Genomic DNA, 26,181 nt, shown 5'->3' with positions numbered 1-26,181 from the left:
AAAGAGGAAGGGTCTATATTATATTCTTTAGTATTCATAACTGACACCAATGAAAAAACCTGTATGTAAATCATTTTTGTTGGAACACCAGCAGTCAGCAAGAATTCTGTGACAAAAGACCATCTGTTGTTTACAGCTGCATTGCCACAGACACACACACACACACACACACACACACACACACACACACACACACACACAAAGATGTGCATTTAGTCATCAAGTTGTAACAACCTTATTAACTTAAAGTCTTTGTCTTACCTTTTTATGATCTTCCTGCTTTTTACCCATTAAGCCTTTGCATCAAGCTCTCTTTACTGACCAAATGTATGATTACAGCCATTACTGTTCATGCAGAAGAGTCTATGCGTACCCATTATTATTATGATTGTGATATCCAAGTCAGCATATGGATCAAGGACGCTCTGTTGTTTTATCCTCTTAGCCAGCACTTAGTGACAAACCACATAGATGTACACCAACACACACACACACACACACACACACACACACACAGATGTGTAGACATAAGTCATGATCTCTATTCCACTGTTATTTTTTCACAGAGAGCTTTACTGTCCCCTGAGTCTGCTGCTCTCTCTTCTGTTTTTCTCTTCTTTAACAGAGACTAATGGGAAAGATAAAGACAAGCTACAGTAGGGGCCATTTCCATCCATCTCAATGAATGATGCAATTAGCATACACACCTTTTTCTGCAGTTAGAAGCTGCAGATGCTTCTTGTTGTTTCAGTTAGATCAATAAAAACTTTCCCAAACAATGTTCATTTCTGAATTATGCAAAGAATTCCACCTGATTTACGGCAGAAAGCTAAAACATGCAGCTGCACAGCAGATAATTATTCATTTATGCATCACTAAAGTCTTTTATGAAATGTTTTGATTGACACAGCAGTTGACCATCATTAAATGGATATAAACTGAACGCTAGCAATGACTGTGGCTCATTGTAGCAGCAGTGTAAACCAGAGAGCAGGAGCGCAGCAGTTCATGAAATGAATAATAGTAAAGCAAGCTGTGACATAAACCCACTCATTCAAATTATTTTCTCTTGTGCTCAGCTGAACATGAAGTGTGCAGAGAAAATTGAAATAAGACAAAAGCCACATAGAGTTTCCCATGATGCCAATATTACAACAATTACGCCAAGGGGTTATGCAAGTCGTAAAGCCAGTATCACCCTCTGCAAGGATCCCAGTTCACAGTGAGCCAAAAGGAAGCCCCCACCCCAAAACAACGGCAACTGTTGGAGATGAATGGCAGAAAACTAGTTCGACCCATGACACCAATAATACCCAAACATGAGTTCTTTTTATGTCCTTATTTTACTACTACATACATGAGCAGCATGAAAGCATCATAATCCAAGTGCCAAACAACAGCAGACAAAAATGAGATCAGCTGCAGCAAGAAGTAATTCACATTTATTGAGGAACAGTGATTCCCAGGGTGAGAGACAGGGGCTGTATGGGGTTCAATAGAGTAAGATTCACTCAGTTTTATTGCTTACATTCATAACAATTTTGCACAATAAGTGAAAGAAAACGTAAGCCTAGATCAAGGTTATTATATTCCTAGTTCTCACTCATGCACCACATGACTGGAGTACTTACATACCGTAGAACGTCTGTACACTGATCTGCTAGTTTATAATGGATTGTGATCCACGTTACATTTAGACCTCTCTGCCCGCCTTGAGTTAATCTGAACGTGCACAAACACATACATGCACAGACACTGTAACACATTAAACAAGGGGTTAAGGGGTGAACAAGCACTACACTCAGAGTCATAAAATACAAGAAGGGAGGGAGGGGTTAGAGGGATTTATGTAGCTGTGACATCCAGTCATCCATGTCTAACACAAAGACAAATACTGACTGGCATCCCAGCCAACAAATTCCCACCTCTGATAGATAGGATGAAGTGACTTAATTGCTGTAAAACACCAATACAATAAGGAAACAGTTAAGTACAGAGGATGCCTGCTATTGTTAGATGCAGTCTGCTATTGTTGTTAGCTCTGATTCATGAACTTTGAAGTTTTACAAATGGCAATCAAGTGATTGCTGTAATGGATAAAACATACTCCAGTGCTGTTGTTATCTTACAAATTAGATTTCTTTTTATGTTCTTTGATTTTTCTCGTAGCACTTTATTAAGGTAGAAGTACCAAGTTTTTATTGCAGTGATGCATTAATGCGGGTCTTTTATATGCTACAGTGAAAATAACATCTACAGATTCTGCTGCAGCTTTTTGATTACCATCTCCTCTTCGGTTCTGGATTTTATATCTCACGTCGTAAATCCAGCTCCGATGCTTCCCTCTCCTTCATTCCAATATTCACTATGCTGGTCCCTCTCGACCTTTGCGTCTATCATCACACTCTCCTCCTTTACATCGCATCAGCTCCCAGAGTGTGGGAATGTGCTTGGATGTGTGTACTGGTGACAGCTCAGTGCATCGTTTCTCAAATGGCTACATGTTCATATGTGGCTAAACAAGCAGAGAAAAGAGAAATGCTTTGAAGCACATTAAAGATGACCAAGAAAATGAGAACAAGAAACATGATTATCAGATTTGTTGTTCTTCATCCCTTGTAGGTCTTTTTTGTGAAAAAAGGTAACACAGGTAGAAAACATGTTTGCACATGCTCCACCCCACCAGGTTTAAAAACTCAGACTGAAGAATACAAAGAGCAGCCACTCCCATCACTACACCCAAGAGAAATCACTTGCTGTTGCAGCGCCTTGCCTCAGAGCCCCTGCCCTTTACCTTCAATCCCCCTCATCACAGGAGAGGTCCCCTGAGACTGGGGGAACAGCTGCGTTAAAGCCCCATGATGCAGCCCAAGAGACCCAGTCTGGTTCAGTCTATCTTGGCCTTATATGCATAAATGATGTCAATTATCCCAAAGGCAGAGGCTGCATCATGTAGGTTACATAAACCTGTGCACTCTGCGTTGCTGAAGGGGTGCCCTTTGCATTTCTGATTTGACACTGGAGACATGTAGAATTAATCATGTTCAGCCTCGATGCTTTCAAGTATGTTCATGTTGTGCTGAAGTCCACATGAAGATTTAAAATATGGACATATGAGAGAGTCACAGCCTATTGTGATTTCATTATGCATGCATGGAACAACATAGCACATACATATGAGAGAGCAAAAGCAAATATGCATGCATACGTAGATAAATGAATACGCATGAACAGCGCTGATACATGTGGGCACACAAGCCCATTTTCATACGCATCAGTGCGTGCTTGCACACATGCGCAAATGTGGGCACACACACAGATTTACATTTATAATATAATCTGATCAAATATGGCCTCCATGCATAGTTAATTGTTTACTGCCTGATGTAATGCAACAGCGCTATCTTCTGGCCTGGAGAAGAAATGCAAGACTGCAGCAAACTGACTCAGTGCGAGGTATAGGCTTTCTATATCTGTTCCTTCTCGCATCTGTCTGATGGTAACCTGCTGATTCATCTGGATCGATAACTTCTTTCATCCGATCCAATGAACATGTCAATAATACTAAGCTTTTGAGCTGACTAAAAAGCCAACCCACATATGCGCCTAGCCTGTGAGGTTTCTGTTGCCTCATATGAACAATATTTCAGAAAAAAAGCCTCTTTCAGCCCACATCTTCTCTCCCCCTCTACTTTCTCACTCTCTGTTCCACTGCTTTCTCTTTATTCCTCACCTAACCCTTGCCCTTAATCATTCCCTTTTCTTGTGCTTCAGCCACACACACACACACACACACACACACACACACACACACACACACACACACACACACACACACGGGTTCTTGGTTGAATCTAGTGCTCAGACTCCTGTATTTTTTCCACTTCCACTTTCCTTATCACAGCTTTGCTTCTTCCTCCTCCCTCTCCCACATATCCTCCCAGCCTCCTCCTTGTTTCTAGATCTCTGTCTGTCTCCTCATTCCTCCATTGGCATCTCCCTCCGCCTCTCTCTGCCTCTGTCTGACGTCATAGCAACCGCAGTGCAAGATCCAGGGCTTGCTTGACAGTGCCCATCATTCTATCAACAATGATGCAGACAGTCAGACAGATGAGCACTAGAGGAGGTGGACTTGGGGAAAGAGGTGGCAGAAAGGGAATGCGCCACACCCACGTTATCCTGATATGTAGGTTGGTTGTTCTATTGGGGCTATTTGGCCGGCAATCTGTCGGCAAGGTCGGCTTTAGGCTGCAGCATTTTTAATGATGTGACTCACTCTGGCATGGTGCCGCAAACTGAGCATGCAAGCAACACAAGAGGGTCAGAGTGAACAGAAGACCGTCATACTGACATGTCACCGGGCAGAGGCAGAAGGGAAAGGGGTGAGAGGAAGAGAGGCTGAGGGGAGGGTATGTAAGGTAAAGAAGAAAACACACATACTAACTTTTCACTGTATGTACGGTATGCGTCTGTGGCAAAAGAAGACAGATTCGAGGAAAAATCAAGGAAGGATGCAGGAACTGAGGGATGAACTGTTGTGCAAGTGTGGTGGGCAAAAACAGAGTGAGACACTGAGTGATTTGCATTTTAAAGGATTATTGGCTTCTCTGTCAGGAGGCTTTGCAAAATGCATTTTCTTGTGCATGCACGCACAATCTCATTTTTTTTTAGAACAAAATATTAAAATGCAGTCTCTCACTGTGCAAAATTTTCAGCCCCAGCATCAAAGTGCGAGCTCCTGCCACGCATGAATCATCTCATAGTTAGGAGAATGCTACTGATGCCCATTTAGCCTCCGTTTCCACTAACTAACAGTGGTTAACACAGGGTACTGTCCCCCAAGGCCACTTTGCACAGGAGCACATGTGTCTGCGATTTGAATGTCTTATCTTAGGTGTGTGCTTGTGGGTGAGTGGGTTGGTGGGTGTGTGGAGGATGGAGGCTTGTGGGGGCTTTAATAAAGGGAACATGCAGTATGCTGTAAGGTCTTGCTTGTAATGAATGAGCCGAAGTGAAAAAGCTTGTGCACTCATTGCACTAGAGACATCTTGTGGAGCAATTGTGTAATAGCATTATGTTTTAACATGAATCACAGAATTTAGTTTTGGAGAATCAGAGTTAGTCTCACAGGGCTATCACCTAATTCTCCCACTTCTGCCATTCATATCCAAAAAACAATACAGTTAACTTAGCACTGTGGTTCAAACAGTGCTCAAACCTTGGTAAGACAAGAAAGTATGCCAATATCATTAGCTGATACAATTAAAATAGATATAATAGATAATATATTATTTCAACCTCAGTGGAACAAAGATAAAAACCTTTCCACGAAATGTTAAAGATCATGAAAAAATATATGTATGTATCTTTTCATAGTCTTTTTTTTTTTCTCTTATATTGTCATTATTAGGGATACTTTCTTTTAAAACGGCATGATTCAAAATGTTTGACGTGTCTTTCACAAAAGCCAAACAACCATCATGGACCCAGACTTCCATGATTAATCTAATTCTTTGCATCGAAGTGTCTGATGGCGCTCCTCTTTTATCTGACAGTACGATTACTCCTGCTGTGACTCGTAACTGGTCGATTTGTGCTGGACTGGGATGTACGACGACAGAACTAATGAATGAATGGAAGAAATGAACGTCGTGTGCCTACGTCATCTATTCCTCTGCGGAAGGATATTTTTGAGTGAGAAGTGTAGTTCCGGGATCTAGAACTACTTCTCGGGATGGGAAGGGAAAACCTTGAAAGGGTGCAAGGATACAACGGAGCTACACGTCGCTAGCAGGTGCACAACGCAGAGGAAGCACAAATACGAGACGAAAGATGGTATAGCATATGGCGTCTTCTCATTTCGGCCACAAACCATAACCTTGTGCTTTCACCAGAATAATGTCACGGTAAGCAGTGCGAGCAGGCTGTCGTCCGCCGGTGTATTTTACTGTTAGCTTAAAGCGATATGTAGCAGGTATGCTAACAGCTGACAACTCAGTGACTACATTAACGTCTTGGTGTATGAGACGGATGTTAGGAGTTTTATTAATTCGCAGGCATAGCTCATTGTGTAAAAATGTGTAAATACATGTAAATGCGTTCGGGCAAAGGTGTTGCCATTGAAAAGTGTTGCTCATTTTCTTGCCGTTTGACTGGATCTGACGTCAGCTGGGGTTTGACGTAACGCTAAGTTAGCTAACGTTAATGTTGAACAATTCTACAGGATGGTCGCACAATGTAGACGCAACTGCATGCAAGTAAGCGAAATAGTCCCGTAAGACTTCACTGATATTTCGCTTTATCACGTGTGTGTCTACAGAATAACTCGTGCAAAACGTTAGCTTTGATGTTCAACTGTCAGGTTTAACAGTGACTGCAGTGTGTATGAAAAATATCATATAAAAAACATTATATAACACCTGAAAACATACGGCTATGCTGTGTCCTCTCGAACCACAAATCCAGGGGGGGTCACTTGTTGCTATATGTAATCTCATGTCTAATGGTTGATATTAAGCTCCTTCCCCCTGCAGAATAGTGTTTCTATCTCTAAAGGGGCTGCAACTAATGATTACTTGAATAACAGGTTAATCTGTCAATGAATTTCTTAATTAATTGATGAGTTGTTTGGGCTATAAAATGTCTGAAAATCAAGCCCAAGATGACTTCCTCAATTGTTCAGGTTACTGTCATAGAGGAGTAGAGAAACCAGAAAATATCCTCATTCCACAGGCTGGAATTTTCTTTTCTTTAAAGATTACTCAGATTAATCGATGAATTATTGCAGCTGTAGATATGGATGGGTTTGGCACATGCCTCTGTGTGCAAGTAAACTGTGAATGGATACATGTGATGCATGGCAGTGTGTGTACGATGACGAGAGGAAGAGAGAGAGAGAGAGAGCGCCTGCCAAAGAGAATGAAGGACTGTCTATCATTCAGCCAACGCTAACTTGGCGGAGCATGAGGCAGCGCTTGTCTGACATACGTGGCTGTGTAGGTGGGCGTATTCACAAGAGGGGAACATGAGTCACCATTGTTGTGGTTGCTGTGAGGAAAAACTGGAGGAGGTGTTTGGGAAGGGGGAGCGGGGTGTCTGTAGGGCAAGCCCACAGGGCAGCACGCACTCAAGTGTCAAGGCAAAAAGAAGATTATTCATTACTGTTGTAAGAGGAAGGGTTTGCCGTGCTCGTGTGCGCGCTCACACACACACACACACACACACACACACACACACACACTATAGCTCTATTTGTGTAGCAGGAAGTTACTCTTTGGTTTACTTGTAGCAGGGTGTTGACCAATCTGTGCAAACACAGGTGAGTGCAGCCACACCTCAATAATGGAAAAGATCTTCTTGTCTTCAGAGGTTGTTTTTTAGCAGAAGACCCAGCTCTTCTGCTAAGAAACAAAACTTGTTTTTTTCACATTGTTTCTGGGAGTGAAATCCTTGGAAGCACATGACTGTAACAAGATCATATTATCAGACAGTGTGCTTGCAACTGACAGCAGTAACTATAATGAATGGAATTTCCAGTTGATTGTAAGATCATATGAATTTGTAGTCCATGGTTGCTCTTCCTTCCACAATACAATCAGTGGTTGTATTCCGCCATTTTGGGGAATGCTGTAAATCAATGAGTAGGACTGCTTTGTTAAAGATGGATTTTGACATTATTTTTTGAGTAAATATGATATCTTGTCTGGTTATGTTTTGAATTCATAAACACTTTCTCATTTAATTTATAGAAAATTTACCATATCCCAAAACATATTGATTTTGATATAAAATGACACAGACCTTGTTAGAGGAGTTAAATCATATGCAGATCATATGCATGCCTGCATAGGAAAAACGCATTTTGATATACAGTATATAAAAAGTATTTTTGTTAATTTTTTATTTTATTTTCCTTAAACATTTTTGCTTAAGAACTTGACAAAACACTTTTGTCAAAGGAAAAAAAAAGATGATTTTTACAGTTGAATAATATTACTAAAATTTGAAATGGTAAATGATGTAATATAGAAAAACATTCATGTCTTAATGTCTTTATTTTCCCCATTTCGAAAGTATTGGTTGGGCTCTCATGGCCTCTTATGTCCTCCTGACATAATATAAACTTGTTGATGGGTGATCGTATTTACTCCAGCATAACTTCAACTGCAGTGACAGCTGATATCCACGAGCTACTTGCCATCAGAATGGAAGCAACATACTTGTCCTCATATTTGACTTTTGTAAACAGCCAAATGGTTGTTTCCAATTTGCTGTAATTCTTTGCAGTAATGAAAAATCTCTGACTCTGAAAAGCACAGTGAATCAGTGGTTAGCACTGTTAGCTCAAAGCAGGAAGGCATTGATTCCCGACTGGGAGGGTTCATGCACTCTCTGTGTTTATGTGGGTTTCCTGATTTGCATGGGTTTCCTCTGGGTGGTCCAATTGTTTTATTGTATTGAAAAAAATGCCCATCAGAATGTCCCAGACAACTAACCAACCAACCAACAGCTGAAAACCCCAAAAGAGTCACTTTACTATAATAAAACAAAGAAAAGCAGGACATCCTCACATTGACAACCTGCAACTAGCAAATGTTTGGCATTTCTGTTTGAAAAATGACTTAAACAAGTAACCCGAACAGCTGCTGATATCTTTAAGTTGAATGACTAATTGAATAATGAACCAGCCATTCCCTGTCTAACCTTTTCTTCCTTCTGCAGCAGAATTTTGCAATTAGATTGTCTATATGTGCAACAGTTCGCAGCAGGGGTTCAGTTGTGTTGATTTTCTTGGCAGGTGATTAAACTGTCAGTGTTCTTGTAAGGGAGCAGCTCCAAAATCCCAGTGCTCCCCTGAGCTACACACAGAGCGAGCCTGAAAGTACTTGGCCATCCTCCAAACCTCAAATTGATTTCTCATCTCTCTTAAGTCCTAAATCCCTCTTCAGATGCCGCAAGCCTGCTGCTGGAATGAATCATTTTGGCAGGGTTTTTTTTCGTGCCTGCGAGCCTCTTTTGCAGGTTATGGTTGTTGTATTGTTGCGTCTGCCCGTCTGTGTTTGTGTGTGGTTCATCAGTGCTTGCATACTGAACGGTGTCCCGTCTCAGGATACTTAAATGTGATCGTGAAAGCAAGATGTCATGACGTTATGCATCCAGATTCTTTCCCCCTTTAATTGACGAGAAAGCTTTGTTTCTCAAATATTTGGCTTTCCTGTAATCAGGGGATTGGCCATTATTTATTGAGCTCATATTGATGTATTGCAACAGCAGCACATCTGTTTGCATTTTGGATCTGAATTCTTTGGCTTCAGCTTTAATACATGTTTGTACTGTATGTAGCACGTGTTGTTTACAAAGTTACAGTTCTATTGAATGAAATTCAGTCAAGTGAATGATTGCCTGTAGGCCAATAGGCTGAGCTAAAAAAAAAATCCAAGCCCTTAAGTTTGCAAGTTCTTTTGTTTTCATGTGTTGTTCTCTGTAGGTGCCATACCTGCTGGACCTTTGCAGATAGATGGTAGAGCTTAGCCTGCAGGCAGTTGGCCGACTGATGCTCCTTCCTTATGTGACGTAACACGAACCAAAAATGCCGGGGATGGTTGGCTATAAAGTAACTGCCTAAGCTTTGTTGCCACCCTGAGAATAGATGATGGTGATGATTGGCCAAGTGCTGTAAATGGCTCTTTTTCTTACTTTCCTACTTCATTATGTATTGATTGACTATGCAGTATATTTTTAAAAGAGTTGAGAGACACTTGTCCTAGTTTTATAGGAGATGTGACACAATAAAAACATACTAACTATAGCAAGCATGCTGTCAAATACAGGACAAGAGCCTTCCAAATAGAAATAACTACCTATGCATGTTCCCAATTTTGTATTCTGAACTAGCTAGTATAGAAAAACAAGCGTCTGTCGCCTGTTGGCCATCTTCACACTGCTCTTTTTTTTTTTTTTATTTTAACAATAAATGCCATTGAATGTCTGTTTTAGAGCCATATTAAATAAGAGGTAATCCTCATGAAGAAAAATCTGTTCACTAAATGACTAAAGTAAACAGTGAGCAGACTTTTCGTTTGCCTCAGGACCTGCACTGTCTCAAAATAGAGCATAGACACAAAGTTAAGGGAGGTAATTAGCCTCTGGACAGTACAGCAGTCATATGGCTTTGAGAGGAGACACCAGAATGCTCTTCTTTCTCTCTCCCTCAAGCTCTCTTCCTCTCTCACTTCCTGTATTAGTTCAGAGCCTCTGCTGCTCTTCCTTCAGTCATGCTTGAAGGACCGTTGTTTTGTTAAAGGATTATTGGACTCTGTTTCTTCATCGTTAAGGTACTGGAAGCATTTTTTCCAAAAAACGATTGTTTACAGCAAAGAGGCAGATTTAGATAAGATGCATTGTAATAACTTGAAATCAATGATAGTAGAAGAGGCACAACATAATGGACTTAATTGCGGTTATAAAGACTGCTTCACTATGTCTCACATTTCCCCTCACACACATGGAGCACAGGCATCTGGAGCACTTTAGAGTTCTCCAGGAACTGAATCACCAACCATTTTTCTTCCTCTGTTTGTCCCTTTCACAGAGTGGGTGCTATCTGCTGACCTTTCTCCAGAGTGAGTGCGGTGTTTGCATATAGAAGCCATTCGCTCTGCTACCAATAAGATGTCAGGTAAAGATTTGTATACATTTGGATTTGAACACAAGTGCGGAAAGCTCCTGATTTGAAGAGAGGTGTTAAATTTGTTTTTGTTATCAGCAAGACTTATTCATGTCTGTAAATACACCCTGACCTTGTACGGCTGAAATAACACAAATAATTAAAGGTCCAGTATGTGGGATTTATGGGGATCTATTGACGGAAATGAAAATTTATATTTCCAATTTTGTTGGTGTATAATCAACTCAAAGTAAGAATGTGTTTTTGTTACCTTAGAATGAACTCTTTGTCTCTACACAGTTTTGTGGCAACTGGAAGGGGAGGGTGAGGGGAGGGATGTTCAGTTGGTTGCAGTTTGCAACCTTTCTGCTAGATGCTACTAAATCCTACACACTGGTCCTTTAATATTAGATTAATTGTGTGAAAGACTGAACCTTTAAGTGCCCGTCATTCTGATGCGTGACTCTGTCGTTCTTTTAGGTACCTACACACCAGCCCCTGGTGGGCCGTTCTCTGCTCTCACCCCCAGCATGTGGCCCCAGGACATTTTGGCCAAGTACCACCAAGTGAGGACGTGACTTCATATGATGTCAATGTGCAAACCTTCACAAGACTTTATTTTGTTTTAATGACAATAGAGAATGAAGAGGGTGACTATTTTAAAATCTGGAAAAAATGGTCTGACAAACAACAAAGCAGCAGAAAATAAGATAAGCTATGAAGCATCTGGATATGAAGATGAAAAACACCACAGGAGCTTTGTCCTCATGTGACACTGACTTCTGATCTGTTTAACTGAAGTTAAAAATACTCAGAAAAGCTGTAGTCCCTTCTCTCCATTAAAGAATTGGATGCTATTTGTCTGTCTCTACAGAAAGACCCTTCAGAACAGCCTGAGCTCCAGTATGATGAGTTTGGCTTCAGAGTGGACACTGAAGGTAATGCCTTCACTTACATGGACACACACACACACACACATTGGTAAAACTCCTGAATCCCATTCTAGAAACATAAACAGAAATCTTCATTTCTCGGCAGTGTGGCTATATTATGCACACAAATTAAGATATGATTTCGAGTAACCGAGCTTCTCTTTTGCTCTATTTCTTTCTTGGTGATGAGTGGAAAATATGTTTTGTACCATTTGAGTTTTTGGGTCAAAGCCTGCTCTATTGTAGTGGGTCAGAAGGCTGGTTTCTGTGCTTTAATTATCCAATATTTTGTCTTGCATCAGTATATTTCCTGTATTCAGCTGATTGATTTGCTTAATAGTGTATGTCTAGCATTTTCAAATATATTCACTTCCTCAGTTCAAGAGGTGGTATGGTGTTAACTGTTAGAAAGTTGATTACAAAGCACACAAACTGCTAAATCCTCATGTATCACGCTGTCGTCACTCAGATGGCGGGAAGTCCAGGTCCTGGCTGGGCACTGATGGCTCACCCCAGCGTGAAGACCCCCAGCAACGATTACGCTGGCAAGCCCACCTGGAGTTCACTCACAACCACACAGTGGGTGACCTGACCTGGGATCTGATTGATCCCGTCCTTCCACGCTCTGAGCGTTTGCGTTCTTTGGTGCTAGGTGGCATACCTCACAGCATGAGGCCTCAGGTAAATAGACTTGTTCAGCATGGGATAACGATTCGTGCCATTGATTAGAAGTGGAACTCACTGGGCTAAAATGCTGACTAAATAAAAGTTAAACCTATAGACACAAGAGTGCTACAGTGAGCGTTTACATTCATAAAAATGATCTCCAGAGTCACAAAACCCTTTTCAGCGCTTTATGGATGTTTTGTCTGTTAGCTTTGGATGCGCCTGTCTGGAGCCCTGCAGAAGAAGAGGACCTCTGAGATCCCTTACCGGGAAATTATTAAGAACAGTTCCAACGATGACACAACCACAGCCAAACAGGTAAAATTCCTGGTTACTGTACATGTAAACAAGCACAATCCCATTTCTACCAAGCATGACAACATGCATCAGTGGTTAATGATTAATTGATTAATAAAATAATGGGAAACAACCACTTAAATTGTATCAAATAAACTTCATTTAAATAACTATATCTTATACATTTACTATTCTGGGACACGAGTACGTAGACAGATGAGGTAGGTAATAGATCAAGCACTACCATGATGCTATGAATTCAGAGATTTAATTCACACGTCACATCAAATAAAAATTACCCTCGATATTAGAACTTGGATAGCCAGGTGCTCACATTAACAAAGATGAACATGAGGTCTTTATTACCTTTTTCCCATGTGCTTTACCTGTTGCTCTTTGTAATCATGATGTTATTGTTCCTTGTTCACCTCTGTCTCTCAGATAGAGAAGGACCTGTTACGGACTATGCCAACCAATGCGTGTTTCAGTAGTCTGACCAGTGTTGGAGTGCCAAGGCTGCGACGGGTACTGAGGGGCCTGGCCTGGCTCTACCCAGACATTGGCTACTGTCAGGGCACTGGCATGGTGAGGACACGTGTACACAGAATGAGCAAAAACAAAAACATGACGTCAGACAGCTGAGTCAACACACACACTTATCGTAACACCTTCATCACAGTTACATCACTGTTATGTTTTGCTCTTGTCTTTCTAACTTTTTCCATCTTCGCTGCCCTCCCACAGGTGGTCTCCTGTCTCCTGCTCTTTCTTGAGGAGGAGGATGTGCTATGGATGATGTGTGCCCTGATCGAAGACCTCCTTCCTCCGTCCTACTTCTCCTCTACTCTGCTGGGCGTTCAAACGGACCAGAGGGTTCTCCGCCAACTCATTGTCCAGTACCTGCCAGCCCTTGACCGCCTTCTTCAGGAGCATGACATAGGTAAGGATGGGTATAATGAAAGAGATGGAAGGCGAATCAAGCGGTATCGAAATTGAATATGTCTCTTCTCTGGAGTCTGATTCTTTGACTGGAGTGAAGTCCATTTATCTACTGCCTCTACCAGCTACATTGTGGGAGGTCATCACCCTCCATTTCACATACAGTATGTAACCCCCTGCTTCTTACTCATCCAGAGCTGTCGCTGATCACGCTGCATTGGTTCCTGACATCATTTGCCAGTGTGGTGGACATACGTCTGCTCCTGAGGATCTGGGACCTGCTCTTCTACCAGGGCTCATTGGTGCTCTTCCAGGTCACACTGGGCATGCTCAAGATCAAGGTATTTGTATGATGATGATTATGATGATGGACATGTTACAGCAATAAATATCAGCATACATTATACACTATAGCTAGAAACCGTCCCACACCAACTTGTCACCGGCAACTCCAGCCACTGCTTGACAAAAGCTGTAGATGTTGAGTATTAATCCTTGTAAAATTTACTCCCTGGCCCCAGGAGGAGGAGCTCGTCTCATCAGAGAACTCTGCATCCATTTTTAATACTCTGTCGGACTTGCCAAGCCAGTTGAGAGATGGGCCTGCAGTTCTTGGGGAGGCTATGAGGCTAGCAGGGACACTATCCCAGGAAACACTGGAAGCTCACCGACATAAGCACCTAGCCTACATCCTAAATGAACAGACACAGCTCAACAATGGGAACAACACAACCCTTAACACAAATCTCAACAAGGTCAGTCGCTGTAGTCTTTGCAAAGTTAAATGCTGAAATACAATTATTTTTAATAGGACTAGAGAGTGTGTGTGTGTCCATTCTCCAAAATAATTAATCTTGCCTTCAGGTGGTGAGGAGACAATCCCTGCGCAGGAAGTCCACCCTGAGCTCCCTGCTGTTCGGGGAAGATGAGGCAGAGGCTTTGAAATCCAAGAACATTAAGCAGACCGAGCTGGTGGCCGCCCTGCGCGAGGCCATCACCCGCACCGCAGAGCACTTCCACTGTCTGGACCCACATCACTCCAGCACTGTGAGCTCACACACTGCAGCGCAGGAACACTGTGGTTTATGTCCTGCTGTGGACAATGAATCAACCAAAAATAAGAGGAGCATTAAGAGAGGCATCCCTCCATTTGCTGGCATGACTGGTCAGACTGAGTAGTTCAGTCCTACGTTTAATCCTGTAACACCATCAAATCGTAGCATTCAGCATCTATACTTCCATCCATTTTCAGTCCGTTTTGACCTGACTTGTCCTGTCTCGTCTCTGTAGGACCTAACGCCCGACTACTCCATGGAGAGCCACCAGCGAGATCATGAAAACTTTCTTGTGGTTTCTCGCAACCGGCGGAGAAGGGCAAAGGCTTTGCTGGACTTTGAGCGACACGATGACGACGAGCTGGGCTTCAGGAAGAATGACATCATCACTGTGAGTCATGACTTACACTGAGGCGTACACAAATACGTTGCTTCTTGTGTTGTGCACATGTACATAACCACTCACCTCTGATTCTTATCCTGCTGTGTTTTTATATTTCTTTTTCAGATCATTTCACAGAAGGATGAGCACTGCTGGGTTGGAGAGCTCAACGGCCTTAGAGGTGAGCGCTTCTCTAACGTATCAACTCCCACTATTGCCATCTGGATAATTAATTCTTTTATAATCTAACTTATGGCTCATTTGACATTGGCATTTTATGTGGCTCTGTAACAGGTTGGTTTCCTGCCAAGTTCGTGGAGATCCTAGATGAAAGAAGCAAGGAGGTATGGAAGCAGTTAATTATCAGCTCAATAAGGCACAAGTGTTTCCATGCTGACATTGGTTTGCCCAGTTTTAGAATATTCAATATTCATGTGTGATATTTGGCCGTTTTTGTCTTTGTTTCCTCACGTTCCCCTTCCAGTGTCCTCATTGTGAATGTGCAGTGTTCCTAAACAGTGATTTGTGCTTTTGGGTCTGTCCCCAGTACTCATTAGCGGGTGATGACTCTGTGACAGAGGCGGTGACAGACCTTGCCAGGGGCACATTGTGTCCTGCCCTGAAGGCCATATTTCAGCACGGTCTCAAGAAACCATCTATACTTGGAGGGCCTTGTCACCCTTGGTTATTCATAGAAGAGGTAGGAGAAATTCCAAATGGCATTATGTTGCACACAGCTGTTGTGTCAGATTACAATGGGGCTTAATCATTCTTTGTCTTCTGGTTTTCTTTCAGGCGGCCAGCAGAGAGGTAGAGAGGGACTTCAACTCTGTCTACTCCAGACTGGTGCTATGTAAAACCTACAGGTGAAACAATCATTGTGTTGTCATTTGTTTTGTTAAACTCTATTATTACATGAATATTTAACATGAGCATGGGGGGGATTGTGATCTGTTGAAGCAAAACTAATACATTCATAATAAAAATAAACCAATAAAGTTTACCTGTTCACCATCAGTAAGAATTGAAATGTTAAAAGTTGTGCATTGGCAGGGGAATAAAAATGTAACGGCTTATTCTCTTCTGGTATTTACCAGGTTAGATGAAGATGGGAAAGTACTAACTCCAGAGGAGCTGTTATACAGAGTAAGTAAGCATTTAATAACTAGGTGTAAGACAAAGCAAGTTTTTATTTAGCTTATTGTTCAGTGTGAGGATTGTCTGCCCAGTAAGGCCTGTCCATGTCTGTAAATTCAGCCTGCACAGATAAATGATGGTAGGAAGTGCATGAGAGCCCTCTGTCTGCTCTTCCTAGGCAGTGCAGTCGGTCAACATGAGCCACGACTCTGCACACGCTCAGATGGACATCAAGTTCAGGTCTCTTGTCTGTGTCGGTCTCAAGTAAGTTTTCCAGACTGACACACACAATTTAAGTCACAGTCACTCTGTACATGGTATCTAAACATGTGTTTACCCCACCAGTGAGCAGGTGCTGCATCTATGGTTGGAGGTGTTGTGCTCCAGCATGGCTGCTGTAGAAAAATGGTATCACCCATGGTCATTCCTTCGCAGTCCTGGATGGGTACAGATCAAGTGTGAGCTCAGGTAAGAAAAGCTTAGCTGGTTACTGGTTAATGGTTAAATAGGACAAGCTGCTTACAGACTCAGTACTATATTCCTGAGGTTGGCTGGCAGTATTAACTGGACTGTATCCACCTACTATCTTCCATGTTTGCAACACATACAGTCATCCATTAGTTTGAAAATATCAGCGGAAATCTAGAAATAATGACCAATGTCCTGTTGTCGTCTCCTCAGGGTCCTGTCAAAATTTGCCTTCAGCCTCTCCCAAGACTGTGAGCTACCTGACAAGAAAGAGGTGAGCCAAGGAGATTACCACAGCATCCCCATGTAGAGCAGTAGCAAGCCAGTCTTACTATTCAAAGACAACATATTAGTATTCAGCCAAGAAAAACATCTGCTTTCAGAAATCTGCTTCTCTGAAATGGATGTGCTTTTTCAGCATCAGCTCTTTAGTTGAGACCTCTTGGTCAGAAGTCTAATACAATGGAATTGCCCTCTGTGGTGTAGTGTTGATTCTGTTGCTTCGAACATTTCCTGTCTTTTCTAGGAGAAGGAGCAGAGACCACTGAAGGAAGGGGTGCAGGATATGCTGGTGAAACATCACCTCTTCAGCTGGGACATTGATGGCTAAAACACATAGCAAAAAAACGTTTGACTCCTGTCCTGTCCTGCCTGTCTGCGTGTGTTTGATGTCCCCTCACCAGTTTCTTACAGACTTTCAATCATAAACAGACAGACAGTTGTCTGTAACAGTAAGTGACTACTTTACAGACCCTATCTGTCACTTCACCTTTCAGCATTGGACAATGGCGACGCCCTAATCATTACTGAGACTCTCATGTCGTCACAAAGGTTGACCAGTTTGCTGAAGCTCGTGTGCATTAAGGTGCATACTCTTATTGTAATTCAGATGTAGTGTAGAAGGTTGCACTACATGGGGAAGACTGTATATAAAGATAAAACACTCCGGTCGTGCGACTAGCGATAGGACTGGAGCACTCAGTGTGTCCTAACAGTAAGCATTTCTTCAATACTTACTGCTATGATCATTCAGCTTTTCATAGCTGAGAGCGTTTTTTTTTTTTTTTTTTTTTTGTGCAGGAGTGAGATGCACAGTCTTTTGCATTGGTTGCATGTCTGTAAAATACAGCAGCAGGTCATCACCACGTTAAACACCGGACTTTTTAATATAGTCCTAAATTCCACATTACCCTGGAAATTCACATATATGAAGACCAAAACAGAACATTCCGGAACATGGAGCTGTAAAGTTACAAATTATTTTTGAGTGGAATTCTACTTACCTCAATGTCATGAATTCAACAGAATATTTCATTAAATATTAATGTTGCACATGCCGAGTAAAGCCTTTTCCAATTGTAATACAACACTATGGGTATATGTGCTACCTTACCAGAGGTAGCAAACAGTGTGCACCTGTATGAAAAAAATGTAAATGAAGTAGATCAATATTTTTTTGTGTTGCTATCTACAGTAAATAAATGTTACATATTATTTTTATTTGTATAGAAAGTAAACACAACTGTCGCTTGTGACTAAATGTGCCCTCGCAATTTAAAGCAATTCAGCGTAGAACTTTTATCATTCCTAGCTTACATACTGATTTCCAGATTGACCTTTAGTTCTGGCTTAGAGCTGCAGAAAATGAGGAATTGCCTATTTATTGTAAATGTTAACTATTCTAGATAATACATTTTTAGCAGGGTACTTTGGGAGACTTTGCTGGTTTATCTTGTTCCTGCCGAGCTCATTAGATCTTGCAGGTGTTGAGCTTGAAGCTGTCATGTAATTTCAGTTGAGAATTTTTTTTTGGACTTGTTAATCGTTAATTGTATCTTTCCCGTGTGCAGAAAACTCAACTTATGTCCCCCGTTTTACACAATTGTAGCTTGTGTAAACAACCGAAATACACAGAATATTCTGCTCTCTGGTGTCTGCTCAAAGGCAATGCAGCCAATAATTGCCACTTTCCACTTGCAACATGTGGAACTGACTAGACTACACAACAGCCCCCCTCTGCTTCAAAGAGTGACAGTATATTGATGAAAAAGATCATGATAAACATACTGGAAACCCATCCAAATACTTTTTCCCAATAATAAACGACACAGTATTAAGATTCTTAATGTGTACTAAGGAAATCTGAGAAAAATACACGTCGAAAAAGAGCCACTGTTGAAAAGTTCAGTAAAGCTTATTTATTAATGATCAGTTTTTTTTTAGCTGCAAAGTGTGTTTTAAAATGTCACAACGTGTTATAACAGCAACAGGCCATAACGCATGGGGTACTAGAGTTACAAGTAGCACTGCAAGTACTGCATGTCTTATAATCATGAGCAACTGTTGGAGTGACAAGATCATGTGCTATATTTGTTTGTACTGACACGACTGGTATAAGGTTTGGAACATGGCTGACTGACAGTGGAAGCATGACAGATACTACTGAATCTAAGAGTGCCAGTGAGAGTAGGGTGAGAGATCGAAGACGACCAGTGTGAACGTTCTGCATGTATGCCAAATAAATAACTGACAGTTATAAAATGTAACAGCTTATACTTTCCATATATCTAGAATTTGAAATCACTATGTGCCCTCTGCTACATTCATTTATGATTTGCATACATTTTATACAATGACATCCTTCCAATCCGAGCACAACTAACAGCTAATTTACATATGCAGTATAAATAGTACATGAAATGTTTTTCATTGCAAATACACAGGGAATGCATGGGGGAGTTTCATTTATAGCTGCTCATGTTGGTACTGGACCCTTGTTTTGGGTTTAGCCTCCCTCCCTGCCACTGACACAGAGCCAGAGGACTCAACTGTAGATTCATAGACACATGAAATATAGATAAAAATGAAATCATCATCCAGAGTGAGGCTAACCTCAAAAACCACACCCAAAACCATCACCAAAACCATTCGAAGTAGTAAAGGCAGCTGACATTAAAATGTGTTCAGGGTGTATGCCTTTTGGTTTGGGACATACCCCTTTGTGTTCCCTTTAAAAAACAAACAAAAAACCTAAAGGACCTGGTGTAAAAAGGCATAATAAGAGTGAGGAGTGTCTTGCTCCAAACATCTGTATCCTTCATGGTTTGTGGAATGAAGACACTTGGTGGAGTGATAGCAGAGAGGGAGGTTTACAGGGGACAGGAGGGCACTTCAGCAGCCGCCTATTCCTGACGAGGAGGGAGCTGCTGTGGAGTTGGTGCTGTTGTTCTGACCTTTTCCTTTGTGCCTCTGGCCACCCCTTCTCCTTCCACCTCCTCCAGACTTTGGCTGCAAGAACAAAAACACTTGATAATATTGCACATAGTGGTATAGGCAGCTATAAAAAGAACATGACCGGAAGACTCGTACTCAGAGTGTATCAAGAAAATTGGCAGGCTATGGATGCAACCATCTTGCTAAAGTAAAACACAACCTCCCCAATCCAGGTTCTCTGCTGTTCTTCATTTTAAATTGACCCTATTTACCTTGTTCTCTTTGTTGCCCTCCTTTATCTGAGGGTCTTCCTCTCCCTCCCCCTTAGGAAGTCAGCCACGCAAGCAGAGTAGAGGGAGAGATTGTGAAGGAGTGATATGGCACAACAAAATGAAAGGATGAAATGAAACAAAATCAATGCAGGATGCACAGGGTGGTGTTAGGGGACAAAGGAAACGAAAGGGAGGAGGACACAGAGGAGTGGACGAGTTAGAAAAGAGCTGCAATGTTAGGGCAAGTACACGGTAAGAGACAGGAATCCAAAGGAGCACAACAGGATCGCAGCACTTCACAAAGTAGCACATTGAGTCGCGTCTCACCGGTTGTGTCGTGCTCGGGCCTGCTGACTGTGCTATTGTTGCTACATCATCGCTGGCTGCCGCAGTGCCGTCCTCTTTTCGGAGTGGTGCCTTCTTTGTAGACTGCATTTTGATTTGTGGAGGTTTGGAATTTGATGGCAAATTGTTGGTGGACTGCAACAGCTGAAAAGAATGTGAGGCGATATTTGAGAAGTTAGAAAATGAGATACTCGCGATTTGACAGCAATTCTACACACCTGAGCCTGAAGCTGAGATCGAATTCAAGTGTTTCATTGGGGAGTAGGAAAGTCAATAACACCAGGGCATGTTCTTGCTTGAAATCCTTTCTTACAATGACTACTCGTGAGTCAATTTCTAAAAACTTTTTGCTCTTACACAAGGAAATGCTGTTTTTCTCCTGAAATGCCAAATGTAATTAAACGGATTTGTTCAGTACTGACCCCCCCCCCCCCCAACTCATCATGTTAGTCCTTGCTGGTCCAGGCGGCTGTACTACCTTGGTGATGGTGCCCACGGCCTTGGTGCGTCCCTCCCTGAACACCAGCCTCTGGTCACAGTGCAGGTACTCAGGGGTTTTGATGAAGCGGAAGTGGACTGAAGCCTTGTCTCCTGTCCGTAAGCAGTCTCTGTTCATAGACAAGATGGTGGCTGTTTGCCTGATGCTGCCACAGTGGACTGTGCAGTGGTGGGTGAGGACAGGAAGGTGATTGGGTGGAGTGAAAGAAAGGGAAAATGAGTTTCACCATTGAGAGCACCTTGGTGAGCATGCTGCACGTCAAACCAAGCAACAATATAAAAATATGTTGAATAAATGTCAGTTGAGGAATTGGCTCTAAATCTTCAGTGCAGTCACTGTTACCCACCCATAGCCTGGTATCTGGGGGATATCGTAGTGGGATGATGCAGGACCAGGATCTCAGCCTCAAACTCCCAAGTGGCCTGTGGGCACAACCTTGGGGAAACCATCACCATGCCTTTCCTTATGGACGAACGCTTGATCTTGAGGAAATGAGGGGAAAAACCATGTACATGTTCATCAGTGTTGGGAGTAATGAATTATAAAGTAATGCAAGTTAAGGGAGGTCAGTCATCACCAGCGTGTGGAGGCAGAATATTTAACTTGATTGTGTGTACTGTGCTGCAGTCCCAATCTTTTCCCCTCCTACCTTTTTGAGAGCGAACGAGGCAGTCTGGCCACCTCTGACCTCCTTCACAGGCATTCTCTTGCGGTGGATTGATTTGACAGCAATGGGGATGAAGCTGCCCAAGGGGTCAGGCCCTAGTAGCATTGTATCATTGAGACGGATGAGTCCACGTAAAGTAGTTCCTGATACTACTGTTCCCACTCCCTGAGACATAAACACAACATAATCAGTGTTTTAGGACCCATTCTGTACGAGATGTGAGGTAGTGATAGGAGTTTGTCAGTGGTCCCAGTACCGGCACAGAGTAGGTGTCATCTATCTGAAATTCGGCGGGCTGGTCGTCTCGGTAGGAGGTCCTGGAGGAGAGCAGGTTGAGGAACATCTTGAGCAGGTCCATGTTCTCTCCAGTCACATTGGAGATCTGAAAGATGGGACACATCCTGGGGGGGGGGGGGCACAACAGAGGTTAAAAAGGGAGCCTTTTTACCCTTACTCTGAATCAGACTGGGACAGTCTTAGTACCTCTCCGAACTAAAGTTTGAAGCTGTGACGATGACGTCGTCTTTGTTCTGTACCAGGACAGGGATCTTCCTACAGCCGGGGGACTTCAGTAGTCTCTGGAGCAGCTTCAGTGTCTCTGTTGTGAGGAAAGACCACAAGAATTACAGCAGATCGACACATGGTTCGACTTTGAGAGATTTCAGGAAAATTAACAGCATATAGACCAAGGAACCCTTTACACATAATGATTTAGCTCTTTCTATTGTTGCATTGTGTTTCACATGGAAGAGAGACATAAAGTTGACTGAGTTGTAACAGGGGCTCCAGAGGACTGACCTTGCAGGATGTTGGCTGGACACATGTCGATCTTGGTTACCACTACAAACACAGGCACATTCAGGGCTAAGGCCAGGCCCAGGTGCTCTTTGGTCATCCCTACGATACCTGCATTACTGCCCACCTGGTGAGGCAGGGAGAGAGAGAAAAAATCATTTCAAATTTGGGTAAGTTATAAAACAGCTAAGGATTTCATCCACAGTTTAAATGTTTCACTGTATATGCAATGCACACAGATATGCTGTACAATACATAAAGATAAAAACAATGCATTTTCATATTTTTTTTAATATGTCACCTAATCACGATATTTACTGACATAATGCTGATTTCCTATTGCCTACAGACACCCCAAAAACACACATCGCCTCCCTCCTGAGCCCCCCCTCTGACCATGAGCATGCAGAAGTCAGGCAGGTGTCCAGTCATCCCAAACACGGTGGTCTTGAGGTATTTCTCATGGCCAGCCAGGTCTATGAAGGTAATGACCTTGGAGGACTTCTCACAGATTTTGGTCCAATCCAGGCTTCCTCCATGACTATCCGGTTTGTTCACCACCTGGGAGCACAGTTTATAATGGGGCTATTACATGATATATGCAATAGCTCCGTTCACTTCTTATATCGATAAACCTGCTTTCATTTCTCTAGTTACTGTCAATATTTCATTTAAAATGTTACCATATAAGCTATAAACCATAATTCTAACAACATTTTTCTTTCACAAACATGGCATCCAGCAGACTCCCTAGCCCTCACCTGTCCCTCCTGGTCAAACCCCAGGATATCATTCCCCACGCTGCTGGTCCTGCCACTCTCCATCTCATGCTTGTGTCTGAAGAGCTTCTGGCGGGCAAAGCCCCTGCCATTGTCCAGCTCTCCGTGCGTTAGCACTCCCAGCAGAGTACTCTTACCAGCATCCACGTTACCCACCACTGCAACCCTGCGTGATAGAGGAGTACCAAAATATCACCAAAAGTAAAGTGCGCAAGAAAGGCAGAACTCTAACATGTCTCATTAATAAAACATAACCAATCCAGTAAAAAAGAAATAACTATCATAACTGTCACTGATCGTACCCGTGACCCCTCTTTATTCATATTTCTGATCACTCACCTGACCTCCAGGAAGTCCAGCTCACCCACACGCCGGCGGATCAGATAGTCGCGCACCAAACCGGCAGCCTCATTGCGCTCCCGGAGCGGAATAAGGTCTGCATCCAGTTGCTCACACATAGAGCACACTGTTGCTACTGAGGCCTCCATATCCTTCTCATCCAGACCCCAGTCACCACCATCTGCAACAGAGAGGAGAGAGAAGAACAAGAGGTCAGTACACAACAAGCAGACCCTATGTTTTGTCCGGGTTTCATCAAGGGCATAAATAGTCCCAAAACTTTGCAATTTTCAAAATGAGCTCAAGATGTTAAGAATGAATAGTTTATTTAAGTAACCACAGCGTTAACTGTTTGCTTTTTTCCCTCACCTGAGCCCATCCCAACCACATAGATGGTCTCTCCACAGCCCTCTTCCATCCTGTCCCGTAGCTGGCGGAGTAACGAGTCATACTGCTCTCCATTCGGGCTAACAAGTGCCAGCTATGGGGTTTGTGCATGCAGGGGTGAGAAAAGAAACAGACAGAAAATTGGCAATTGTTGGAGTTATGACCCTAGGTGGATGGTTGCTCTACAAAAAGGTGCATAATCAAAGCAAATCCTTTATTCAGTGTGCTGCAATTAAGGACAAGGCATGGTTGATTTAACGAGAAACAGTGACCAGCAGCACACTGGACATTTTTTTCTTCAGTTCAGACATCCCTCATAATGTAAGCAACAGTAGACGATAAGCCTCCAGGCAAAAGTCCAAAAGTTGAACTCCACACACAGCTGTCTCTCTTCCCATGAAGCCGCGTAACCTCACGGCTACATGTGAACACAACACTATTATCTCTGCTGATACAGATGACCTAAAAAGCTCCACTATGCCAATCAATACCACAATAAAACTGCATTGCAATTGCCACTTAATTCAGTACAACTGTGACAGAATTAGGAGGAGTCAAAGGTGAGCCACGGACTGCCTCCCTGATGCAACCCTGCGCAACCTGTTCATGGGGAATGTAGTGTAATACCTGAAACCTGACACTTCTGGACACAAGCCTGATTGCTGTCCCTCTCATACAGGTTTACATCATTCGAAAACTCTAAGGACACTCATAGCAACTTTTGGTAAATCACAATAAGTCTGCAGCCCTTTACTACTTTTCTTTATTATTGCTTATAGGCATTACTATTCCAGATGTCCAGTGCTGGTGATAGGGATGACCAGAGACCACATTGTCTTGTTGCCCTGTATTTCATCAGTGTGTTTTTAGTATCGGCGTTAACGCAACATGACAAGTCAGTGTTTTGGTTTGGTTTGGTTGACAGCACAGTCGATCATGTTGCTCTGCTTTGCTCTTGACAGTAGCAGTGTCCTCAGATATGGCCAGCAGAGACGTGTTGTGGTCGCACACGCTGCAATGTGTTCCAACTGATAGGACACTAATGTTAACGTTAGGCTAGCTTACGCGCTAAAGCATCAGCTGAGGCTAGCGTTAGCCACAACTAGCTAGTTTATTTAACGTCAGCAATAGCAATCCCCCCGAGTCCAGAAAGTCAGGCGTGAATAACGTTGATATGGCACGAATGGTGCATGGTGGCTTTAGTATGGATCATCGTACTGTGTTTGGTAATTACACAGCGAACGTTACATCCAAGAAACGTATTTCTTTCATTCATTCATTCCTAGGCACAGCAAACGTTAGCTAACGTTAGCTTGGCAGCGCCATAATATCCGGGGCCTAGCTTTACCTTGTTGGTGAAGTCGACCCCGCGGTCCTCGGACTCGCCGTTCATCATGTCCGCGTCCTCGAAGCACTCGTCCCCGGCGTCGTCCCCGCATCCTCCCCGGTCTGGAGCAAATATACTGGCTGGGACTAAAGCGTCGGCCAGCGGTATGGAGCCTGGCTCATGCGCCGCTGCTATTGATGCCATTTCTATGCCAGCCTTGCAGTAATAAATTCCAAGCTGTCCCAATTGTTGCAATGACGGCTGGCAACCGAACACACACAGTAGACACCGCACCGCGAGCTCTACACACTAATGTCAGTTAGCTGCAGATAAAGTCGTTCAGTCAAACTGTTTAATCTCACCGTAGAAAACGTAACACTAACATGCTGCTGGAGTTATTTATAGGCTGTCAGTTTACATGTAAACTATTTAAATATAAGAACCTGTCATCAAACCTCATCAGTTTCAATATGTAAGGTACAGCACGCCTTCTTACTTCATGTCCACCAATGGCTTTTAAGGCACCGTGAATATCTTAGCAGTGGACCAATAAGAACGAGGGGGTCGTTCATATGATTACAGGTGGACCAGCCCCTCCCAGGGCGGCAGGGCTGCTTGTGTTTGTGTGATGGTGCAATCAGAGTGTAATACTCCTTAACTACTTCATGTAATAAGAAGAAAAAAAATGTGCAGTAATACCCCCCCCCCCCCCCCCCCCCCCCTACACACACACACACATTAATAACTCACGTAATAAATGTTTGCGATTTTCGTGTAAATGTATATTTTTCCCTTTCCTGAGACAAATCTTTGTGACATAAACATTTTCCTTGTCGAAGTTTGTTCTGAAAAACAAGGCAGCCAAGTTTCATAGGAAATATAAGGTAAAATAAATAAATAAATAAATAAAATAGGGTTAAGTTGATACTTAAACAAAGTAGGCTAATGATTTTATTAAAATCAGTGAAAGAATAGGCATTCCGCTGCAATTTCATCGTCTTTCATCATCAAGATTG

At 42.6% G+C, this 26,181-nt stretch overlaps 2 protein-coding genes across 3 annotated transcripts; one reads left to right on the top strand and one right to left on the bottom strand.

Annotated features, from left to right (window-relative positions):
* Positions 1-5,724: 5,724 nt before the first annotated feature.
* Positions 5,725-18,723, top strand: sgsm3 (small G protein signaling modulator 3). Its single transcript, XM_076752011.1, has 21 exons — positions 5,725-5,906; positions 10,592-10,678; positions 11,147-11,232; positions 11,541-11,604; positions 12,068-12,279; positions 12,475-12,582; positions 13,003-13,146; positions 13,306-13,501; positions 13,696-13,841; positions 14,022-14,255; positions 14,365-14,547; positions 14,791-14,946; positions 15,064-15,118; positions 15,232-15,281; positions 15,485-15,637; positions 15,733-15,803; positions 16,035-16,083; positions 16,253-16,338; positions 16,420-16,542; positions 16,756-16,816; positions 17,069-18,723. Exons 2-21 carry the CDS (start codon positions 10,672-10,674, stop codon positions 17,150-17,152), a joined length of 2,268 nt encoding a protein of 755 aa, XP_076608126.1. The 5' UTR covers positions 5,725-5,906; positions 10,592-10,671; the 3' UTR covers positions 17,153-18,723.
* On the bottom strand, positions 18,718-25,666 carry gtpbp1 (GTP binding protein 1). 2 transcript variants are annotated; one of them, XM_076752012.1, is made up of 14 exons: positions 25,187-25,666; positions 23,821-23,932; positions 23,452-23,632; positions 23,095-23,278; positions 22,730-22,894; positions 22,337-22,460; positions 22,022-22,136; positions 21,795-21,939; positions 21,521-21,703; positions 21,218-21,353; positions 20,851-21,029; positions 20,355-20,516; positions 20,028-20,078; positions 18,718-19,830 (listed from the first exon to the last, which is right to left on the bottom strand). In XM_076752012.1, the coding sequence occupies exons 1-14, from the start codon at positions 25,367-25,369 to the stop codon at positions 19,714-19,716; spliced, it is 2,037 nt and encodes a 678-aa protein (XP_076608127.1). In that variant the 5' UTR covers positions 25,370-25,666; the 3' UTR covers positions 18,718-19,713. The 2 variants fall into 2 exon arrangements, with proteins under 2 accessions (XP_076608127.1, XP_076608128.1); XM_076752013.1 differs by lacking the exon at positions 20,028-20,078 and having other exon boundaries at positions 25,187-25,651.
* Positions 25,667-26,181: the final 515 nt, after the last annotated feature.

This window comes from Chaetodon auriga, chromosome 16 (assembly GCF_051107435.1).
Source record: "Chaetodon auriga isolate fChaAug3 chromosome 16, fChaAug3.hap1, whole genome shotgun sequence".
NCBI lineage: Eukaryota > Metazoa > Chordata > Actinopteri > Chaetodontiformes > Chaetodontidae > Chaetodon > Chaetodon auriga.
Note: the sequence above shows the minus strand (reverse complement) of the source record. Positions and strands in the feature narration are given on the sequence as shown.

What these genes read in the sequence shown, in the direction of transcription:
- sgsm3 (XM_076752011.1), top strand. An exon ending in ACTGTCAGGGCACTGGCATG is followed by an intron (nt 13,147 to 13,305) that starts GTGAGGACACGT and finishes GCCCTCCCACAG; the next exon opens with GTGGTCTCCTGTCTCCTGCT. An exon ending in TCTTCAGGAGCATGACATAG is followed by an intron (nt 13,502 to 13,695) that starts GTAAGGATGGGT and finishes TTACTCATCCAG; the next exon opens with AGCTGTCGCTGATCACGCTG.
- gtpbp1 (XM_076752012.1), bottom strand. Translation starts at nt 25,369, where the DNA reads ATGGCATCAATAGCAGCGGCGCATGAGCCAGGCTCCATACCGCTGGCC. An exon ending in GGTTTGACCAGGAGGGACAG is followed by an intron (nt 22,895 to 23,094) that starts GTGAGGGCTAGG and finishes CTGTGCTCCCAG; the next exon opens with GTGGTGAACAAACCGGATAG. An exon ending in ATGACACCTACTCTGTGCCG is followed by an intron (nt 21,704 to 21,794) that starts GTACTGGGACCA and finishes TTTATGTCTCAG; the next exon opens with GGAGTGGGAACAGTAGTATC.